The sequence below is a fragment of the Pelecanus crispus genome, chromosome 20, assembly GCF_030463565.1.
Source record: "Pelecanus crispus isolate bPelCri1 chromosome 20, bPelCri1.pri, whole genome shotgun sequence".
Lineage (NCBI taxonomy): Eukaryota > Metazoa > Chordata > Aves > Pelecaniformes > Pelecanidae > Pelecanus > Pelecanus crispus.
This window is the reverse complement of record NC_134662.1, coordinates 611,669-631,502: the sequence shown is the minus strand read 5'-3', so window position 1 is coordinate 631,502 and position 19,834 is coordinate 611,669. Positions and strand designations below refer to the sequence as shown.

The 19,834-nt window shown below is 48.7% G+C and overlaps 1 protein-coding gene and 1 pseudogene across 1 annotated transcript; one reads left to right on the top strand and one right to left on the bottom strand.

Annotated features, from left to right (window-relative positions):
- Window positions 1-589: 589 nt before the first annotated feature.
- LOC142595481 (olfactory receptor 14A16-like) lies at window positions 590-1,552 on the top strand (annotated as a pseudogene).
- A 9,878-nt stretch (window positions 1,553-11,430) lies between these two features.
- Window positions 11,431-16,996, bottom strand: LOC142595480 (E3 ubiquitin-protein ligase RBBP6-like). The gene is made up of 4 exons (XM_075723833.1): window positions 16,831-16,996; window positions 14,411-14,510; window positions 12,695-12,731; window positions 11,431-11,508 (listed from the first exon to the last, which is right to left on the bottom strand). Exons 1-4 carry the CDS (start codon window positions 16,994-16,996, stop codon window positions 11,431-11,433), a joined length of 381 nt encoding a protein of 126 aa, XP_075579948.1.
- Between the last annotated feature and the right edge of the window lie 2,838 nt (window positions 16,997-19,834).

Here is a 19,834-nt window from a genome sequence, read left to right as displayed (position 1 = left end):
GTGATCAGCCTCCATCTCAGAAAGGTGCAAGCCCAGAGAAACTGGGACCTAGACAGAGGGACAGAGCAGCTGCCCTCACTCTGCACTGAGCCACAGGCAATCCTCTTGCCTCGCAGAACTCGCTCTGTTCTCCCTGAGTGCAGCAGAAATGCTGGGGGTTTCTGACATCCAAGAACACTCCCCAGGGGACATGGGGAGGAGCCGTACAAAACCCTAGAACTGTTAAACTGCCTTTACCATGCCCATTCCTTAGCCCTGGGAGTGCAGATGCTGACAGGCCCTTCTGCGTTAGCAGTGGTTTCATCTGACACAGTTGAATACCAGGACTGGTCCCTGCCCCCTGCTGCAGAGTAGGGCTGACTTCTCAAGAGCCCGTGGGCAGATGCCCTGCTCCTCATGGCCCACACGGCCAGCACCAACCAGGGATCCAGGCACAGAGCTCAAGCAAGGTCTGCTAGAAAAAGGAAATGGTGTGTGTGTGACAGGGGGAGGGTCTATGGGAAATGGCTTTGATGTTGCTCAGAAAAGTCTCCCCTAACTTGTCACTGTCTTTTCCCTCTTGGACAGTCCCCATGCCCAGAGGCAGCAGATGTCCAACAGCAGCTCCATCACTGAGTTCCTCCTCCTGGCATTCACAGACACACGGGAGCTGCAGCTCCTGCACTTCTGACTCTTCCTGGGCATCTACCTGGCTGCCCTCCTGGCCAACGGCCTCATCATCACCGCCACCGCCTGTGACCACTGCCTCCACACCCCCATGTACTTGTTCCTCCACAACCTCTCCCTCCTTGACCTGGGATCCATCTCCACCACTGTCCCCAAAGCCATGGCCAATTCCCTGTGGGACACCAGGGCCATCTCCTACTTGGGATGTGCTGGCCAACTCTTTCTGTCTGTCTTTTTCATGTCAGCAGAGTATTGTCTTCTCACCATCATGGCCTACGACTGCTACGTTGCCATCTGCAAACCCCCGCATTACGGGACCCTCTTGGACAGCAGGGCTTGTGTCCACATGGCAGCAGCTGCCTGGGGCAGTGGGATTCTCTATGCTGTGTTGCACACTGCTAATACATTTTTACTACCCCTTTGCCAAGGCAGTGCTGTGGGACAGTTCTTCTGTGAAATCCCACAGATTCTCAAGCTCTCCTGCTCAGATGCCTACCTCAGGGAAGTTGGACTTCTTGTGGTTAGTGGTTTTCTTTTTTTGGGATGTTTTGTTTTCATTGTGGTGTCGTATGTGCAGATCTTCAGGGCCGTGCTGAGGATCCCCTCTGAGCAGGGATGCCACAAAGCCTTCTCCACGTGCCTCCCTCACCTGGCCGTGGTCTCCCTGTTTTTGATCACGGCCATGTTTGCCTACCTGAAGCCCCTCTCCATCTCCTCCCCAACCCTTGACCTGGTGCTGGCAGTTCTGTACTCGGTGGTGCCTCCAGCAGTGAACCCCCTCATCTACAGCATGAGGAACCAGGAGCTCAAGGACGCTGTGGGGAAACTGATAACTGGGTGCTTTTCTGAAGAAAGAAACCTCTTCTGCAGAGCAGTTATAATTTAACTCATTACAGGCCCAGCCTGTCCCCTCTAAATGGGGGACCTTTTTGGTGGGATGGGTAGCTGCACATCAAAAGGGGAGTCACCCAGCCCACATTTGACATAATCAAGTAGATTCACTCGCCTGCTTAGCTGCAATGGCAGCAGAAGCTGAAGAAGAAAAGTGGGAGCATCTGTTAGAGTAGTTACACGTGAAGCATGGTCATTCAGGCATTAAAGACCTTGTCAAAGAAGCTGGTGGCAGGGCTGGAAGGAGCGGTGCAACATGATCAGTTCTGCTTGTAGTCACTGGCGTACCTGGCTCGGAAGACATCACTTGCAACCCTCTCTCCATTTACGGAATGGAAAGGGCCTCTGGGAAACCTGGCAAGTGGACTACATCAGTCCATTTTGGAACTCTGACGGGAAACAATATGTACTAGTAGGGGTTGAAGTGGAGTCAGGACTAACTGAAGCAGAAGCAGTATGACGGGCAACGGGGGACAACATGGTGAAAGGGTTGAAGCTATGGTTTAGTTACCTACCAAAACCCCAGTCAATCCAATCAGATAACGGAAGCCACTTTACTGCCGGGCTGGTTCAGGAGTGGGCACGGGATGAAGGGATCCAATGGAGTTTTCGCACTCCATACTACCCCCAGGCAAATGGCATTGTTGAACGTACCAATGGGCTCCTAAAGCAAACCCTGAAACCTCATGAACCTGGGTAGCCCCTGACGCACACGGGAGAGATCACCAAATTCATACCCAGTGAATTGTACCATCCTTTTAATTATTGTTCATCTTTACATAGATGTTTCACAGGTTGCCAGAAACCCACCATGGGACTTATGATGCCTGTTTCTGAGTGGGTCATTGTTTGCGTTGGTTGCCTGATCCTACTAGGCCTGGTTTTGTATTGGGGAAAGGTGGATGGGAAAATCTGTTTCTTCTCCACCACAGCTGGGGTAAAGGCATTCACCTTACTCTTTTTGTGATTGTGTGGGGGGAATTGGTATGCCCATTTTGAGTTCACAGAAAGTGTGACAACAGTATGGGTGGTAAAGTTTGCCTTATTTTGCTTCAAAAATGCTAGATGAAGCACTCAAAAATCAAAATGTATCAAATCCAAAACCCACATGGGAAGACATTAGAGGGACCTTGTATCAAATCCTGAACAACCCTACATGGGAAAAACCTATGGAATGCATCTTGTTGTGAAATTTTGAACACCAGCGTACCACAAAGTCTGATGACAAAGACCTACAAGGAAACCAATAGTGGAAGATACATTCCCTGTAATAACATATCCTGTTGGGGAACACCTGTAGGGGGAAAATATTTTGAGTCTATTAAATATTGTTCTAGCGTGGAGCTGTGGGTTCTTGTTGTTGATGATAGGCCTTGCAATTGTGAAATGTATGTTCTCATGACTTTTATCTTCTCTATCCTCCCTCTCAACTCTCCGTTATTCACATAATCACCTCCCTGGACGAAGATGATACAATGTTTGAGCCACGGGGAAGTGTCAGAGGCTTAAAGAGTTAAAGTCTCAAACATTGTGGTGAGGCACATTAAGGTGTGCAAAGAGACAAGTTAAGGGCTCCATAGTCATCACTTCCATAGCACCACAGCTGAGAAGCCGGTTGGCACGAACGAGGTGTGTCAGAGGATTCACAGTTCCGCCTTCTGATGGCCAAAGGTCATGCAGAGTTCATTTGAGGAAGGGGCTCACAACCACCCAAAAGACCCCCAAAATACCCCTTGCAACCATCCCCCCCACAGTGGAGCCTGCGCAGAAGATGGAGAACATTCTGGAACAAGCCTCAAAAGAGACTAGAGGCCTATAAAACACAGAATGACAGTGGCGGAGTGCAGGAGAGCTGATTTCAGTTAGCTGAGGATGAGCTTGGCCTGTCCTGGAGGACACAGGGGCTGTGAGTCCCTCCTGGATCTTCAGGGACAATGTCCTCAAAGCACACGAAGGCGGCAGTCGGATGCAGGGCCTGGCAAGAGGTCAGCGTGGATGAAGAGGGACCCCCACGACTTAGGAGGTGACCCTGCAGAAGGAAGGTCAGGGAGGCTGGAGGGGGAAGAGGCTGCCCAGGAGGCAGATGGACCCCTGGCCTGTGGGTGCAGGGATGGAGCCAGCAAAGGCCAAGCTCAGCGGTGGCTGGAAATGGCCGTGCATGGGGAGGGCACCCAGAGGGGCTTCTCTGAGTGTGTTGTGAGCACAAGGCAGGCAGCTGAGGGAACCCTGCTCCCCGTGCCGCGTGGGGCAGGGGACGGAGCGCCAAGCCACAGAAATACAGTAATTCCTCAGAACAAAGATTGTCCCTTGAGGGTGCTGCTAGGAAATGTATTTCGCTGAGTGACTGCACCCACCTATTAATTTTTTATACATTTACCTATAAGTAAATGCAGGTTTTTCCATACAGTCACACAGAAAGACAGCACAGACTTGATGAGAAGAGGTCACATTTGGCCATCCAAAAAGGGAGCGTTTCACTGGAGCTTTGTACCCTGCTTTCCTCCACAGGCAAGAGTAGTCAACACCTCTAAGCATGACTCGCTCTGTGCCAAGAGTTAGAGGTGGCATGGACAGTGCAGGGCTGGGAGGTTCTTCGGGGCCCTGGGCTCTGTGCAAGAAACAAAAATTACATTTCTTAATGCAGTTGGCCTCAGGAAGATGGAAATTTGAAGAACTTTTTAAAAAAATGAAGAAACAAAGAAATAGAATGAAAGATACAGAGGGAAGGAAATGTCCTATTACCACTTTAAGCTTCAAACATTGTTGATGTTGTTATCCTCCATGCTTTGATTTGTCTTGTTTTAATATACAGATCTCTGGGGGATTTTGTGTACTGCCTTTGTTTGCAAAAGCCAGTGATGGTACAATTGGGGTGGGAGGCAGTCACAGGGACACGGGCGCGTGGTGCTGCTGTAGGTGCCCCGGGACCCTCTGCCCAGGCTCCAGCTGCAGCGTGTGAGGGGCTCTCGTCTCCAGCAGGTCCTGTGTGACAGCTGCCAGTCCCAGGCATGGGCTGCAGAGACACTGGCTCCTCTCCACGTAGCCCTGCATGCTTGCGCTCAGACAGTGAAGCGCTGCCTGAAAACCTCAGGAATTTTTAAACGTCTTTAAGAGTATCAGCATGACCCCATCAGCTGAAACAATTGAATGCTTTTAATGAAACATCAGTGTTTTCCCCTGAGATCAAAATGAGCAGTTTTTAGGATCCACAGGAGTAACAAGAGGAGAACCTTGACCTTCCTCTATAGTTGCATTGTCAGTCCTCTCTCTACTGGGCTGTGCATTTCATCTCCCTCATTGTTCACGTATTTCCAGAGCGTTCTAACTAAATTGACCATGTCTGAAGTCTCCTTGCCAGCAGCCTATCTGCACACAAACACTTGAAATTGCTCTCTAGAGTTCCCTTCCCCTTACTTTTTGATCATTCAGACACCTCTCAACTATCCCATAGCTGCTTTGAGCTTGAGGGAGTTAAAAGCTTGCCTATCTTTCAGTAGTCTATCTCATTCTGTCTTTAGCCAACTATTTAGTTCTCTTTATTTTACCATTTCCTTTCTGTCTCAAACATTTTGGGCATGATTATGCCTTGTGGAAGGTGAACCTCATTGGTGGCAGCTTGTACTCGGCATACGGTTGAGGAGGGTATTTGATTGCAATGGTGAGTCTTAGTCTTATTTTGCTTCTTCAAAAATAAGAGAAATCCCCCTTTGCCTTTGTGCAGCCAGGTCTTGAAGGCAAGCAGGTGGGGGCTGGCACAAAGGAGCTGTACCATCCAGCTGCAGAGTGCAGAGGAGAAGTCTGATGTAAGGACAAGGGATGCAAGTGCCAGGGGGCTGATGAGAGCCATGATGGGCTTGGGGAGGTGAGGAGCAAGGGTGTCCATGCTGTGTCAGAGCTCAAGGGACAGCTTCTCCTACCAGTCCAGACCCCCTTGGGAGAGACCCTGGGTCAATAGCACTCCAAGAAGGCTGCCATCCTCTCTTCTCTAAACTGAATGTCCTGGTTTCGGCTGGGATAGAGTTAATTTTCTTCCTAGTAGCAGGCATAGTGCTGTGTTTTGGATTTAGTAGGAGAAGAATGTTGATAACATGCTGATGTTTTAGTTGTTGCTAAGTACTGCTTATGCCAGTCAAGGACTTTTCAGCTTCCCATGCTCTGCCAGGTGCACAAGAAACTGGGAGGGGGCACAGCCAGAATAGTTGATCCAAACTGACCAAAGGGCTATTCCATGCCATATGACATCATGCTCAGTATATAAACTGGGGGGGGGTTGGCCGGGGAGCAGCAATTGCTGCTCAGGAACTGTCTGGGTATTGGTCGGCGGGTGGTGAGCAATTGCATTGCGCATCACCTGCTTTGTATATTGTTATTATTATTATCATTATTATGTTGTTATTACTATCATTACTATTTTACTTTATTTCAATTATTAAACTGTTCTTATGTCAACCCAGGATTGTTTCTCACTCTTACTCCTCTGATTCTCTCCCCCATCCCATCGGGGCAGGGGGAGTGAGCGAGCGGCTGCATGGTGCTTAGTTGCTGGCTGGGGCTAAACCACGACACTGAAATATAATAAACTGCACCCTTTAAAACAAACATTCATTGTTATTAGAAGTTCTTTGAAATCTTTCTCCAGAAGTGCACTAGGAAACCTCTCTCTAATGAACTGTACAAGAGTAGAAGACAATTACAGAAAGAGACACAGCTTGTTAGGGCTTGCTTGATGTTAATGAGCGCTATGGAGTATTTGGGGCTGAGTCCTTGAACCTCAGGTACTGAGAGGAGATTGCACAAACCTCTCCAAGACTCAATGTCAAAAGCAAAACCCAAAGTACCATGAAGCATTAATGAGTCCCACTGAGGGCCATTACTGACAAAGCCTCCCAAGGGACTCGTTAGAGCAGAGAATTGGAGGCTGTGATTGCAGGGAGGCAAAGGTAATGTGCAGGCAGCTCAGCTGCTGAGAAACCCCTGGCTTTGTTTGATGAAGCAGAAAGGCCAAGGCCTGACCCCCAGCCCCATGGAAGGCAGATCCTGTCCTTCACACCTTGCTCAGGGCCCTTCCTGGGGCACTGGGATGTCGGGGGTGTGATGCTGAGTGAAGGCCAAGGGTGTGACAGCTCCCAGCCTTCCTGGGGGTGTACAAGGACGCCATGAGGCCCCCCCCAGTGCCTTAGCACAATGTGTCTGCTCATGGGCCTTGGTGGCAGAGACAATTGCCATACCCAGGGGCACAAAGGCTTGGGTTCTCTTGGCAACTTCCAGCTTTGCCAGCGCTCTTTGCCATCTCTGCCACAGGTTGTCCTGCGCTGTCCCACAGCTGCTTCTTTTTCCCTGCAGGCTGTAGGCACCCACCTCGCTTCCCCACCTTGCTCTCACCCTGGCATTTCCATGCATTCACTGACGTCTGTCCACCCTCACACTCTGTTCCTTGAAACACGGAGAGATGGACTGATGTCATACTCCTTCTGCAGGACTTCATGTCCCTCAGCACTACCCTTTGAGTGACATTTCTTCCTCCTCATGTCCAATCTCCACCTTCCAAGCTGCACTGTGTGGCAGTGTTTCTCTCTCCTGCTCTTTCCTACGTGCAAGGAAAGCTCCAGCATGTGGGAAACAACCCTTCAAGCAGGCATCCCAACCCATCAGCCTTCTTGTGGCTTTTCAGCTCACCAGACAGAAGGAACCTCACCATCATCTGATTTAAACTAAAGAAGAATAGATTTAGACTGGACATAAGAAAGAAATTTTTTACAATGAGGGTTGTCAGGCACTGGAACAAGTTGCCCAGAGAGGTAGTGGAGGCCCCATCCCTAGAAACATTCCCGGTCAGGTTGGACGGGGCTCTGAGCACCCTGATCTGGTTAAAGCTGTCCCTGCTCACTGCAGGGCAGTTGGGCTGGGTGAGCTCTAAAGGTCCCTTCTGACCCAAAGCATTTTATGATTCTATGATTCTATGATCTTCCAAGCCTGCTGCTGCCCTTTCAGCTTCTCGGATAGACATGAGCAAGCTGCGTGCCTGCTGCTGTCCCATCATGTACTCAGGCAGAAGAGACATGACAACCAAAAGAGAAGTCCCCTTCCTGCAGTGAGCCTCGGTTCTTGGGCAGAAGGCATCTCCCAGTCAATGTGCCAACCAGGTGCCTTCTGCTGGCCTGTCAGAGACGCTGGCAGATGTGCGCTTCAAAGCACAGATCCCAGCTGTGAGTCAAGGGCTGACCTATCAGCTGTTTCAGAAAGAAGTGACCTCACAGTCCCTTTCCCAGACACAGTCCTGCTGTTGGCCTATCACCTCCAGAGGCAGAAGTGACCTCACAGCCTCCTTCATAGCCATTGGATTCCTACTGGATTAGAAGCTCCCAAGACACAAGTGACCACATGATGCTGTACCCAGCCATCACCCTCCTTGTGGCCCAGTACATGAGCAGACAAAAGTAAGCTTGTTTCATCAACTTCATCCAATACATTGCCTACCATGGTTTGAGTGGAGGAACGTTGCTCAGAGGAACTGCTGTATTTCTATTGGTGCATCTTATATGTCTACTTCTGCCTCTCTGGTTTTCCTTCTTCCTCTCTCTACTCTGTCTTCAGAAAGATCTCCAAGGAAAAGATTCATTCAATCACAGAATAACTCAGGTTGGAAAAGACCTCTGAACATCATCTTGTTCAGCTCTCCTGCTCAAAGCAGGCTAAGGAGATGAGGTCACCTCAGCGCTCTGCCCAGTTTGGCATCATCCACAAAGGAGCTGAAAAGGCTGCGTCACATTATGCAGGGAGTTAATGAAGACATTGAACAGTGTTGGCGCAGGTGCTTGCACTGAGGGATGCCACTAGGAAGTGGCCACGAGGAGGACTCTACCACTGGTGACATTTGGGCTTGAGCCACCAGCCAACTTCCCACCCACTGCATCATCCATTGCTTCACTCCAGGTATCACCAATCTGGCTATAGAGACCATAGAATCATAGAATCATTTAGGTTGGAAAAGACCTTTAAGATCATCCAGTCCAACCATTAACCTACACTACCAAGTCCACACTAAACCAATCAAGGGTAGACTAGACTAAACTATGTCCCGAAGTGCCACATCTACCTGTTTTTTGAACACTTCCAGGGATGGTGACTCCATCACCTCTCTGGGCAGCCTGTTCCAATTCTTGACTACCCTTTCCATGAAGAAATTTTTCCTAATATCCAACATAAACCTCCCCTGGCGCAGACTGAGCCCATTTCCTCTCGTCCTATCGCTCGCTATGTGGGAGAAGAGACCAACACCCACCATGGGAAACCAGTCAACACCCTTGCTAAGGTCCAGGTACAAAACATCCCCTTCTTTCCCCTACCAATCCAGGTTCAGCAATCCCTGTCTTGTCCTACAAAGATGTGGAAGTGCCTGCAGGAGAATTTGGCCATTAACCTTCCAAGGGACTGAGGTGAGGTTGACCAACCTGTGATTCTCCCAAGGTTCTTCCTTGTACTTCTGGAAGAAAAGTTTGATGTCTGCCTTTTGCAAGGAGCCCAGCACCTCTCTGATTGCTCTGACACATGGGAGGGCACAATGCAGAAAGGGTGACGTGAGCAGACAGCAGCATTTGCCATGAGCCTGTCCCAGGCGGGTGAGATGAATCTCACTGGCACAGTGGGGTTTCTTCCTGGAGTCACACCCAGGAAGGGCAGGGCCCCCTGAGGTGTCCCCATTGGAGCTGACCTCCTGCACTCCTCACACACACAGGGCTGTGCAGAGGCACGAGTCCTGCCCTTGCACACGCACAGGCCATGCACTGCAGCAGGCATCATGACCCTCTGGCCTCCTGCTGCCACTGCCAGAGGCTGGGAGGCACCTCAGCACTGCGGTGGATCGCCCTGCTCTGCACCCATCTGAGATGCCCCACGGCAGGAGGAATGGACACAGGCACCTCGGGTCAAGGGAGCACATCCCAGTGCTGCATTCAGGTGGTTTCCCTGGGGACGTTACTTTCCAAGTAAAGTGACCTGCAGGCACTGCCTGTCCCACTGGCCTTCATGGCACCTCTGGCAAGAGCTGATGGCATTTGTGCTCACTCGGGTTCATCTCCCCACATGCACACCATGGGCATGCTGAAGTCTCCTCTGGACAATGCAAACATGCACTTCTGACCTCATCGTTTGGTGTCCCTCCGTGGAGGGACAAACAACCTGTCTGAGCTGGAGTGAGAGGCCAGTGCTGGGAAGGGTGGTTGCAAGGGGCTGCTCTGTGACCATTGCCCTGGGGCACCTTGCCCGCAGTGTCCAGCAAACAAGGACACAGAGCAGACCCTGCTCTGCTGGTCCTTCAAGGAGATCCCTGGAGGCCTGGCTGTGCAAGGGACACTGCTGTGTGCCCCCGTCCTGCACACTCACACACTTGAGCTCTTCACTGGTGTTTCCCTCAACACAGCACTTGCTTGAGTTTCTCCTTGAGAGCAACTCTGAAAGCAGACCTAAGGCTTCAGGCACTGCCCTGAGGAGATCACCTTTCTTTATGGAAACGCTAGTATGGAGGCCAGCTCTGTCACAGAAGTGCCCATGGCCTGTCCCTGCCTGCGGTCACAGCACTATCACGCAGCACGCCTGTGACCAAGCTGCCAAAGCACTCAGGCCTGACAGCAACGCAAGGGATCAGAACGAGAGTGTAGAAGGGGAAAGAGAAGAGCCCTGGAAGAGCAAGGGCTGGTGCTCCCTCGCAGTGCTGCCATGCCAGCACTCTTTTCCCTTCCACCCCCTGCAGCTCCAAAAAGCTCTTGGAGGAGGGATCTTGAGACAAAAAAATTGACTGAAGGGTGCTTTATTGTGTTTAAACACAGAGAGAGATCAGGGCTCCACATTTACACAGCTACTCAGTCAAAAAATCAAAGCAAAGAGTGAATTTGAAAGGTGATGAGAACATTATCACAAGTAAAAACACAACACAAACAAGAAAAAATACAGACCACAGGTGTCGTAATGTGATGAGCTACATTGTAACTGCTACATAGAATTTTATTGCTCCAGAAAAACACCCAGTTATCAGCTTCCCCACTGCATCCTTGAGCTCCTGGTTCCTCATGCCGAGGGGGTTCACTGCTGGAGGCACCACTGAGTACAGAACTGCCAGCACCAGGTCCAGGGTTGCGGAGGAGATGGAGTGGGGCTTCAGGTAGGCAAAGATGCCAGTGCTGACAACCAGGGAGACCACGGCCAGGTGAGGGAGGCACGTGGAGAAGGCTTTGTGGTGTCCCTGCTCAGAGGGGATCCTCAGCACGGCCCTGAAGATCTGTACATAGGACAGCACAATGAAAACAAAACAGATGAAAGCTACTAAAAGACTAAGTACAAGAAGTCCAGCTTCCCTGAGCTAGGCATCTGAGCAGGAGAACTTGAGGATCAGCAGGGTCCTGTAGTGCAGGGGTTTGCAGATGGCAATGTAGCAGTCATAGGCCATGATGGTTAGAAGGGAACACTCTGCTGAAATGAAAAAACCAAAGAGAAAGACTTGGGCAGCACATCCAGATAAAGACATGGCCCTGGTGTGCCACAGGGAATTGGCCATGGCTTTGGGGACAGTGGTGGAGATTGATCCGAGATCGAGGAGGGAGAGAAATGGTAAACAGCTTCTGCAGTACTGCTGCTTTGTGTCCTGAAGATGAGTAGCATGGCAACATTACGTTGAGGCTGATAAGGTACTCCCCTTCTATCTTCCCAAACTGGCAACCACTCTTTACAGGACAGTATCAAGATAGACACACATTTTACAGTTAAAATAAATACTTTACATTATTAAAAATTAAATTAAAGTTTTGTTCACATTACAAGAGTTATCCAACTATAGATCACAGTATAAGGTTTTAAAATACAAAGCAAACACTTTTGGTTTTAAGCATTTGACAAGAATAGATATAGATATACCTTAATAAGCTGGGCCGGAGAAATAGATCCAGAAGAGTCACCGATCTGTGCACAAAACATTAAACACATATTCAAGTTCTACAGTCAAAACACAGAAATAGTTCACCTCTACTGCAGTGTGAAAGGCTGCACCATATCCTCTGAGTGTCACTGAAAGAGGCATTTCCAACCCAGTGTAATCGGTATTTGTTCAAAAAAGCATCCAAACCTGTGACAGCTCCAGAGTGCCTCTGTGGTTAATGAGAAGAAACCAAACTCACCAAACCCGCCTGAGATCAGCTTACTGCTCCAGACTATCTCAGAGAGGGACCCTTGTCAAATGCTTACAACTGCTTAAGAGTCACAGGGGTAAGGAAGCTGCCAATTTTCAGCTAAAAAGGAATTTAGGAGAATAAATTGCAACCACACTCCTCCCTCCCAGCTACCTACGGAAGGGCTTGCAGGAATGAAGTCCTCAGGCCACTGGTTCGTAATGGACTGCTGTGTTTCTTGAGAACTAAGACTGGAGGGCATTTTTTCCACAAGGAAAAAGGGGAACTCTTCGCTTGTTCCTTTTCCAGTATACTCAATTCTATTACGCCACAAGCAGCAGTGAAGCTCACACCAGTAAAACCTTAGCAGAAAGACACTTGAATCACTGCTTATTATGCCTGAAGTTGTTCAAAAGCATAGAATAACATTTCATAATGTGAACTGAATGGCTCTCCTCAAGGGGTCACTAACTGGATCAGAAGAGAGATTAAAAGCCTTCCGTGGAAAACGCTCTCGTCCTTTAGTGCCTAACGCAGTAGAAGAATTCAAGGGAGCAGTTTTAGCAGACTCTGGGGAAAAAGATCTCTACATGCAGAAGATGATTCCTCACTCCAGTTCATCATTCCTTCTCCATATGTTTAGCATCATATGGTGTTACACTAAAGAAAGGCTTAACCTCTGGGAAATTAAAGCACCATCCAACCCTGAAGTCACCCAGCTCCAAAAGCATACTGCAGGCAGAGGTTAGGACAAAAGACAGGGATTTCACCCACAAATGCACCAGGCTCTAACCTTGTACCAAAATTTAAAGAAAATACTTAATTTAGTTTGAGAAGGAACCATCACTACAGGAAACTTATTTTCAGTGTACTTTGTAAAGTATTCAGTGACTTACTGTTTGGAAAATTAATACAAAGCTACATTGTTTAGAATTAAGTGCAGTGTGTAGAATAAAGTGTCAGATTGTGGTTTTACATACTGGTTTTGACGGTCCACTCACTGGCTCTGTTTGACTTCTGGAAGAGAAATTAAGGTGATCAGAACTTAAAATAGAGCCCGTACCTCCCAAAGATGAGGAAGTACAAGGAAATGCTTGAGATCACCACACAGGGGTTTCTTCGTACATTCTCCTTCAAGAACATACTGCAAGGCGAGTAACACATTTTCAAGGCCTCTCCACCATTACAGCATGCATTCATCATTCCCAAACATTAACCACTCTACCAGCAGTTTCTGCAATGTTTCCAGCTGGAGGAATCAAAAGCTAATCTGCCTGGCTAATTTTCAACGTTACAACAGCAGTGCCATCTTTTCCTTGTCCCCACACACAGGGATTTAGTTGAGCTTTGATGCCAGCAGCATCTGTCCCCTCACTTTAGGGCAGCATTACAATACCAGGAGAGGGTGCCACCCAACCAGAAACGGAGGATACATTCACAAGACAGCACTAGCATACATCCTTAAATTAACCCCCAAAACAAGGCCATGTTTGTAAGCACAACGCTGTGGCATCCAGAATTACGCGGTAGTGCCTGAAAGCACTGCAACAACTGCTGCAGTAATGTGCCCAAAGTTTACATGCAGAGCCACAGAAATTCAGGGTTTTTTTGCTTGCAAGTGCTTCACGGGCACCAGGATGCTGCTGTACTGTTTGTTCGAGACACACTGTAACTCATCAGTATACTTTATTTATGGGGAACCCACATCAGAAGGACATGGCAAAACCACAAGCTAATAACACCTACTAACTGTGGTGGAGAGGCCTGTCTTCAAGAAGGCTGGAAAACATGACCATTCAAACAATGCTAATGTAGCTGATACACAACTGGACTCTGTGAATACAGAAATGACAGCAATAATGCTGTAGGCAGCATTGCATTTGAGTGTCTGTCATTTTAATCAATACGCCTGATTCTCTGTCCTCTCTAAATCTTAGGAATACAGAACTAAAACCTGGAGCACAGATATCAGCTTAGGGTAAAAACAGACTTAGAAAGAGAACTAGCAACAGCTGGCAATGTGCTAAACTGCTTCCTGCGTTTCAGGTTTGGAAAGGATTAACTATTCCTTCATCGTACTCGCACAAAAGGCAATACACTTTGGGACAGTGTTCTTTTTCTCTTGCCTGAAACGCATGTTGTCTTTAGGAAACTGATATGAATACCTTATGAATGGAACTTCTTGTTTGCAAGGTTCGCCAGCTGGACAACCTTGCTCTTTCCTCTACAGCTAGGATGCCAAAAACCCCAGACTTGGGGCATAAGAATACCTGCCATATCCCACCCTCCCTCCCCCAAAGGCAAGAAAGAGTCAAACCCCAACAATCAGGCTCTTCTGAGATGGGAACAAATTCTGAGTTCACACTACAATGCCTATCTCTCTTCACTATAAAAGCAATAGAAGCAAGAAGATTTAGTAATGACCACTCAGGTAGAGGAAACAGCACCTACAACTTGGGTCTCAGAAAAATCAAGCCCAAGAGAATCATCTTAAAAGTCACCATTGCTGCAGTTCAAACCCCATGTCCCAGTCGACTTTGGGACAGACACATTACAGTCTACCCCATGACAACCAAAATTAACAGCACCTTTAACAACAAAGATGCAATCGGAATGCCTCTGTAAACTAATATCCACAAAACCAGCTAACACACTGAAAGCCCTAACAAAGGGTGCAATGCTGTATGGATACTTACACAACATATGTTTTGCTGGTGCCTTTGACTCCTCCAGCAGGGATTCTCCGAACTATCACCGATGAGTTCTTTGGAATCAGGGCATTAGCATCTGTGTATTCTGAAAACAACACAAATACAGAACAAAACAGTAGTCAGTTTGTAAGAATGTCTATTAAGATGTCATTACATAGCACTTCAGGCAATCCCTTCACAGGTATGAAAGCAAAGCTTTCTACGTAACATTGCGCTTTTGTCATCTCAACACACTAACGGGACATTCCTAGAAGTCTTCAGGTTTGATAATCACACACAAGCAGCAAAATCTTTTCCATTCATTTAAAACAGTTTGAATGCCAACAACACAATGCTCTCCAAGGTCACTCAGGACTGACAGAACACAGAAGACAGCCTGCCATCTGCATTAAGACCAGGTCAGGTCCCAGTTGGGGTTTGTTGTTTGGTTGTTGGTTTGCTGTCTCTTGCCTGAGAAGCAGAATAGCACATGCTCCAAGGGGTTTGAGTCAGAATGTTACAGGTCAGGAAAGAGCACTCAGGAATCCTGAGCTCTGCAGTTTACAGTTCTTCCACAATATTGTGAGAACATCTATTCTAAAAGACAGGTCAAGAAGTTCAGATCAAATTAAGAGGAGGCGGCAAGTTGAAATGCATCATTCCTGAGTGCAGGCTTTTTGAAGGGAATTCTGCCTTTATAGAACATGCCTCTAGAGTAAGCACAGAAGAGGACACCCCTGCCCCCCCGACATTTAAAATAGGTCCCAACCACCCAGTTTGCCTTCCCAGCATCTTAAAAGTGTCCATCATATCATTTTATTCCAGTCATATTTAAAATCCCGTTTACTTCTAGTGAGTTTACACATCTACATCTGATGAATAAAACCTGAAATTCATGGTTATGCATTTCAAGCAAAAATTTGGCATACATATACATTACATTGAAATGTATTCTCTAGCTTTGCTCTGAAAACCACGGGGGGATTTTTGTGTTTTCACATGGAAAACACCCTTAGGAAAGCTTCAGGAAGCACCTGTGTCACTAATAGACCAAGTTTAAAATTTTAGACTCCTTTTACAAAGGTCAAAGGGCAACACAACCTACCTAGAGGAGGATCTGGTCACTGGTGAACAAGATGGATGCTCTTTAAAGCATGACAGATACTCCTTCTTTAACCTCACCTTTAGGGAACACCACGCTTAACAGAACCTAGGGAAGCAGACACTTTTTCTTCACCGCATTCTGAGTACAGATGAAAACAAAGCAACACACTTTGTAAAACTGGTATGATGTACATTAGACTAACACTTTATGGGGGAACATCTTTACCAGCAACACTTTTTCTCCTAAAACTTTGCTTTCCGTTCCTCACCTGCTATAACAGAATACACATTTGACCTATCTCAAAACATTTTTTCTCCTGGGGATAAGAATTGGGCTCCATCACATTTATGACCATCCATCAGTCTTGTTTTAAGGCTCTGTTTGACACAGACCCAACCATTCCAGCAGTGACATCAGCCAGTTGGCCACTCAGCCTGCTGGCATGTGTGAAGCTGACAGTACCTTAGCGACCGAAGACAACATTCACAGACCCTTCTGCAGCAAAGCCCTTCAGGCAAAGTAGCCATTTTTCAAAAGCTCTTGACAATTTCATTCAACAGTAGTAGAAAAATACAAGACTTCTGAAATGTATCTCTACCTATGCGTGTCACGCAATCCAATGGCATTCCTAAGACCCCTAACAGTGTGCTCTTAAGTCTCTTCACAGACATTCTCCTGAACATAGTTTAAATATCTTGTTGTGGTTTAACCCCAGTTGGCAACTAAGCACCACACAGCCGCTCACTCACCCTCCCCCCACACCCCAGGGGGATGGGGGAGAGAATCGGCGGGGGAAAAAAGGTCAAACCCCTGGGTTGAGGTAAAGGCAGTTTAACAGGGCAGCAGAGGAAGAGAAATAGCAATGCTGCTTCTACTAATGATAAAAGAACATACAAAGCACAAAGCGATGCACAACGCAGTTGCTCACCACCCGACGACCGATGCCCAGCCCGTCCCCGAGCAGTGATCGCTGCCCCCCAGCCAACTCCCCCCACTTTCTATACTGAGCATCACGCCCTATGGTATGGAATAGCCCTCTGGCCAGTTTGGGTCAGCTCTCCTGGCTCTGCCCCCTCACAGCTTCTTCTGCACCTGGCAGAGCACGGGAAGTGGAAAAGTCCTTGACTACCACAAACACTCCTGAGCAACAACTACAACATCAGTGTGCTATCAACATTATTCTCATACTAAATCCAAACCACAGCACCACACCAGCTACTAGGGAGAAAACCAACTCTGTCCCAGACAAAACCAGGACACGTCTGCAGATAAACAGGCAGCTTTAGGTGCCCAAGGCCCCGTGCCCGCCACCCCCAAACACCTTCATTGGTCTGGGTGTTGCTGATCTGCAGGTCACAGCTGGCCACCTTCAGCTTCTCGCAGCCCATGATCTGGCGCTTGAGGTCGCACATGGGGATATGGAGGCCGCTGAAGGTGACCGTATCATAGCTCAGCTTGGAGGAGAACTTGTAGTGGACGCACGACATGCTCCTCCTTGCAGCCCGGCCGGGCGGCCACATGATGGGGAGAGGCCCCCACGGCCCCGGCTCCTCCTCTGCTCCCTCTCTCGCACGCAGCGCTCCCAGGCCCGACCGCTCGCTACAGCCACTCAGGCGCCCGGCCTCAGCGTTCCGCCCAGGGCTTTCCTGGACGACAAGTGCACGGGCTGCCGCCAGCGCCTTACCTCACCCAGCGCATTATGACAAAAGGCCCGTGGCATGGGGGCACAGTGGCCTCACCCTCTTCCTCCTAACCCTGAGCTCTCCCTAAAGGCAATCGCCATTCCTCCACACATTCCTCCAAACCTTCCCATCTACCACATCCACTGAGTGGGCAAGGGAGATTCTCCAGAAGCCCTTACATGAAACCCATTCGAATAAGCCATCACGCTGGCCATTTCTCCCTGGAGGGAGTTCATCCGGCCCTGCACACCGCCAGACAACATGGATGTTCGCAGAGAGATTCACTTGCTGTTCTGCAGGAAGCCACAACCAAACTAAAGGTAATGGTAAGAGTTTGGCTGCCACTACGGGCCCAGAGGATCCTGATGCTCTGAGTCATCTCCTCTGGGTCCCAACCTCACTGGTTTACCTGAACAGCCCAATCCGGCACATGCTAACCCTTGCACAGGAAATCATTTGCATCATTCAGACTCATTTGAAGATCAGACTGCCCTATTTGCACAACTACCAGGGCAATATTGGATAGATGAAGAAAGGGCTTTCCAGGATTTACCCTCCACCTGAGCTGAAAAGTGGATTCTAAGTGCATTAATACCTCCCACACAGGTTAGAACCACTATCTCTTCTGCCTCTGGAGCTCCCAGCTACTGATAGCTACGGGAAAAAGTGTTACAGCCCTCTGATGGCATCTGGCACTAAGTTCCCCCTGTCTGTAACAGCTTTTATCCCACGGCAGCGGTTGCAAAACTAGAGCGAGCTACTGCAAATGTGTCAAGAGAACTAGAAAAAGCCATTAATGAAACCACAGAGAGTATTACAGCCCTACAGAAGAAAATCAACTTATCACCACAAATGGAAACACAGAATCGATTAGCCCAAGACCACCTTTTAGCAGCACAGGACAGAGTGCCCAGTGGAATGAGCTCATTTTCCTGCTCCCTCAGGATGAACTGATGGACAGCAGATGCAGGAGGAGAAGGAAGGGGATGAAGGGGATGAGGAACATAGAAAGAGAATGAGAACAAGGAGGAACAAGACACAGAACAGGAGGAGGAGGACAAACATGAGGAGGAGCGAGAGGAGCAGAAAGAAGAGGTGGAGGAGGAACACGAGGAACAGTCAGAAGAGGAACAGGTGGCACCAGGAGCAGGAGGAAGAATAGGAAGAGAAGAAGGAGGAGCAGGAGGAGGAGCAGAAGATAGGGGAACTAGACACAGAACAGGAGGAGGAGGACAAACATGAGAAAGATGAGGAAAAAAGAGGAGGAAGAGGAGAAGGACGAGAAGGAGGAGGTAGAGGGGCAGGAGGAGGAGGAGGAGGAGGAAGGAAAAGGAGAAGGAGAATGAAGAGGAATGGGATGATGAGGAGGAAGAAGATGAAGAGAAGGAAGAGGAGGATGACATACAGGATGAACAGATGAACAGAACAAAGAGGAGGCAGTGGAGGAGGTGGGGGAGAAAGAGAAGAAGGAGGAGGAGAAACAAGAAGGTGAGCAAGGGGATGAACAGGAGAATAAGGGTGACTAACAGGAGAAGGAGGATTAGGATGAAGTTGTGGAGGAGGAGTGGGAGGAAGGGGGAGGAAGAGGAGGAGGATGAGGACAACTACAGCAACGACAAACAGGGGGACAGAGAGAAGGAGGAGAAGAAGCGTAAAAGGATGACAATGAAGAGGAGTAGGAACAGCAGGTGGAGGAAGACAGTCGGGAGGAGGAAAAGGGGAAGGAGAGGAGGAAGTACTGCGAGCTAAATGTTGCAAGGCACACATACAGCAACGTACAATGAGAAATTACAAATGAACGTACTTGGTAACAAGTCCCCATGGTCACCTTTGCTCCCTTTTTCCCTTCCAGGTGACACCAGCCATGCCCCAGGCACCTGCAGCCATTCGCTGTACACAACTCCCCTGATGCTGGATATCTGATACACGTTTCATAAAACAACGCACCCCCAGAGATTTTGTCTGTTCACCTGGAGCTGGGGGGAAGGTGTGTGTGTGGGCGACGATGATCTGCTTTATCCCTTTAATTTTTACACCTCAGCAAAAACACTGCAAGATTTGGACTAGAGGACAGCACTGAAATCAAAGGGTAAGCAACCAAGAAAGCTCCAACTGCACATTGCCACCCGATTGCCTTACACAGAACAGACTTTGGATCCTGACTGCTCACTTCACCCTGGAATAGTCCCATTCCTCATCTGAAAGCTCCTGCGTGCCTGGCTGAGCACAGACACAATCCACACTGACAGCCAGCAGAGCTCAACCCTGCACTTGCCTTGGCCACGTTTCCTTGGAAAACTTCTTTGCTGGGTTCTTTGAAAACCTGTAACCGCAAGAACCAGGAAGAAACCCTCCCTGACAGCTTGACTGGAACTTCTTGGCTGTGGTAAAACCATCTGCCCTCGGCACCCCCATTTCACAAGAGCCAGCAGCACAGCCTGGGTGGGGGGAAAGGCACAAATCAAACCTCGGGGACGAGAGACGAGCACAAGCATCTGCCAAGGGAGCTGCATCCAACCAGGAACGCTCCCCACTTGCTCCTCTGACAACAAAGCCCTGGGCGTGCTCCCACCAGAAGGAGAAACAACTTCCACTTCTCCAGATCCCCATTTATCAAAGGCTGTCAACAGAAATGGGGCTGTC

Excerpts from the sequence above, each read along its gene's own strand:
- LOC142595480 (XM_075723833.1), bottom strand. The coding sequence starts at position 16,996 with ATGTCGTGCGTCCACTACAAGTTCTCCTCCAAGCTGAGCTATGATACG. Across the intron at positions 12,732-14,410 it reads ACCAGCAAAACATATGTTGT|AAGTCAAACAGAGCCAGTGA; the intron begins GTAAGTATCCAT and ends TTTCTCTTCCAG. Across the intron at positions 11,509-12,694 it reads TGAGTGGACCGTCAAAACCA|ATCGGTGACTCTTCTGGATC; the intron begins GTATGTAAAACC and ends TTTTGTGCACAG.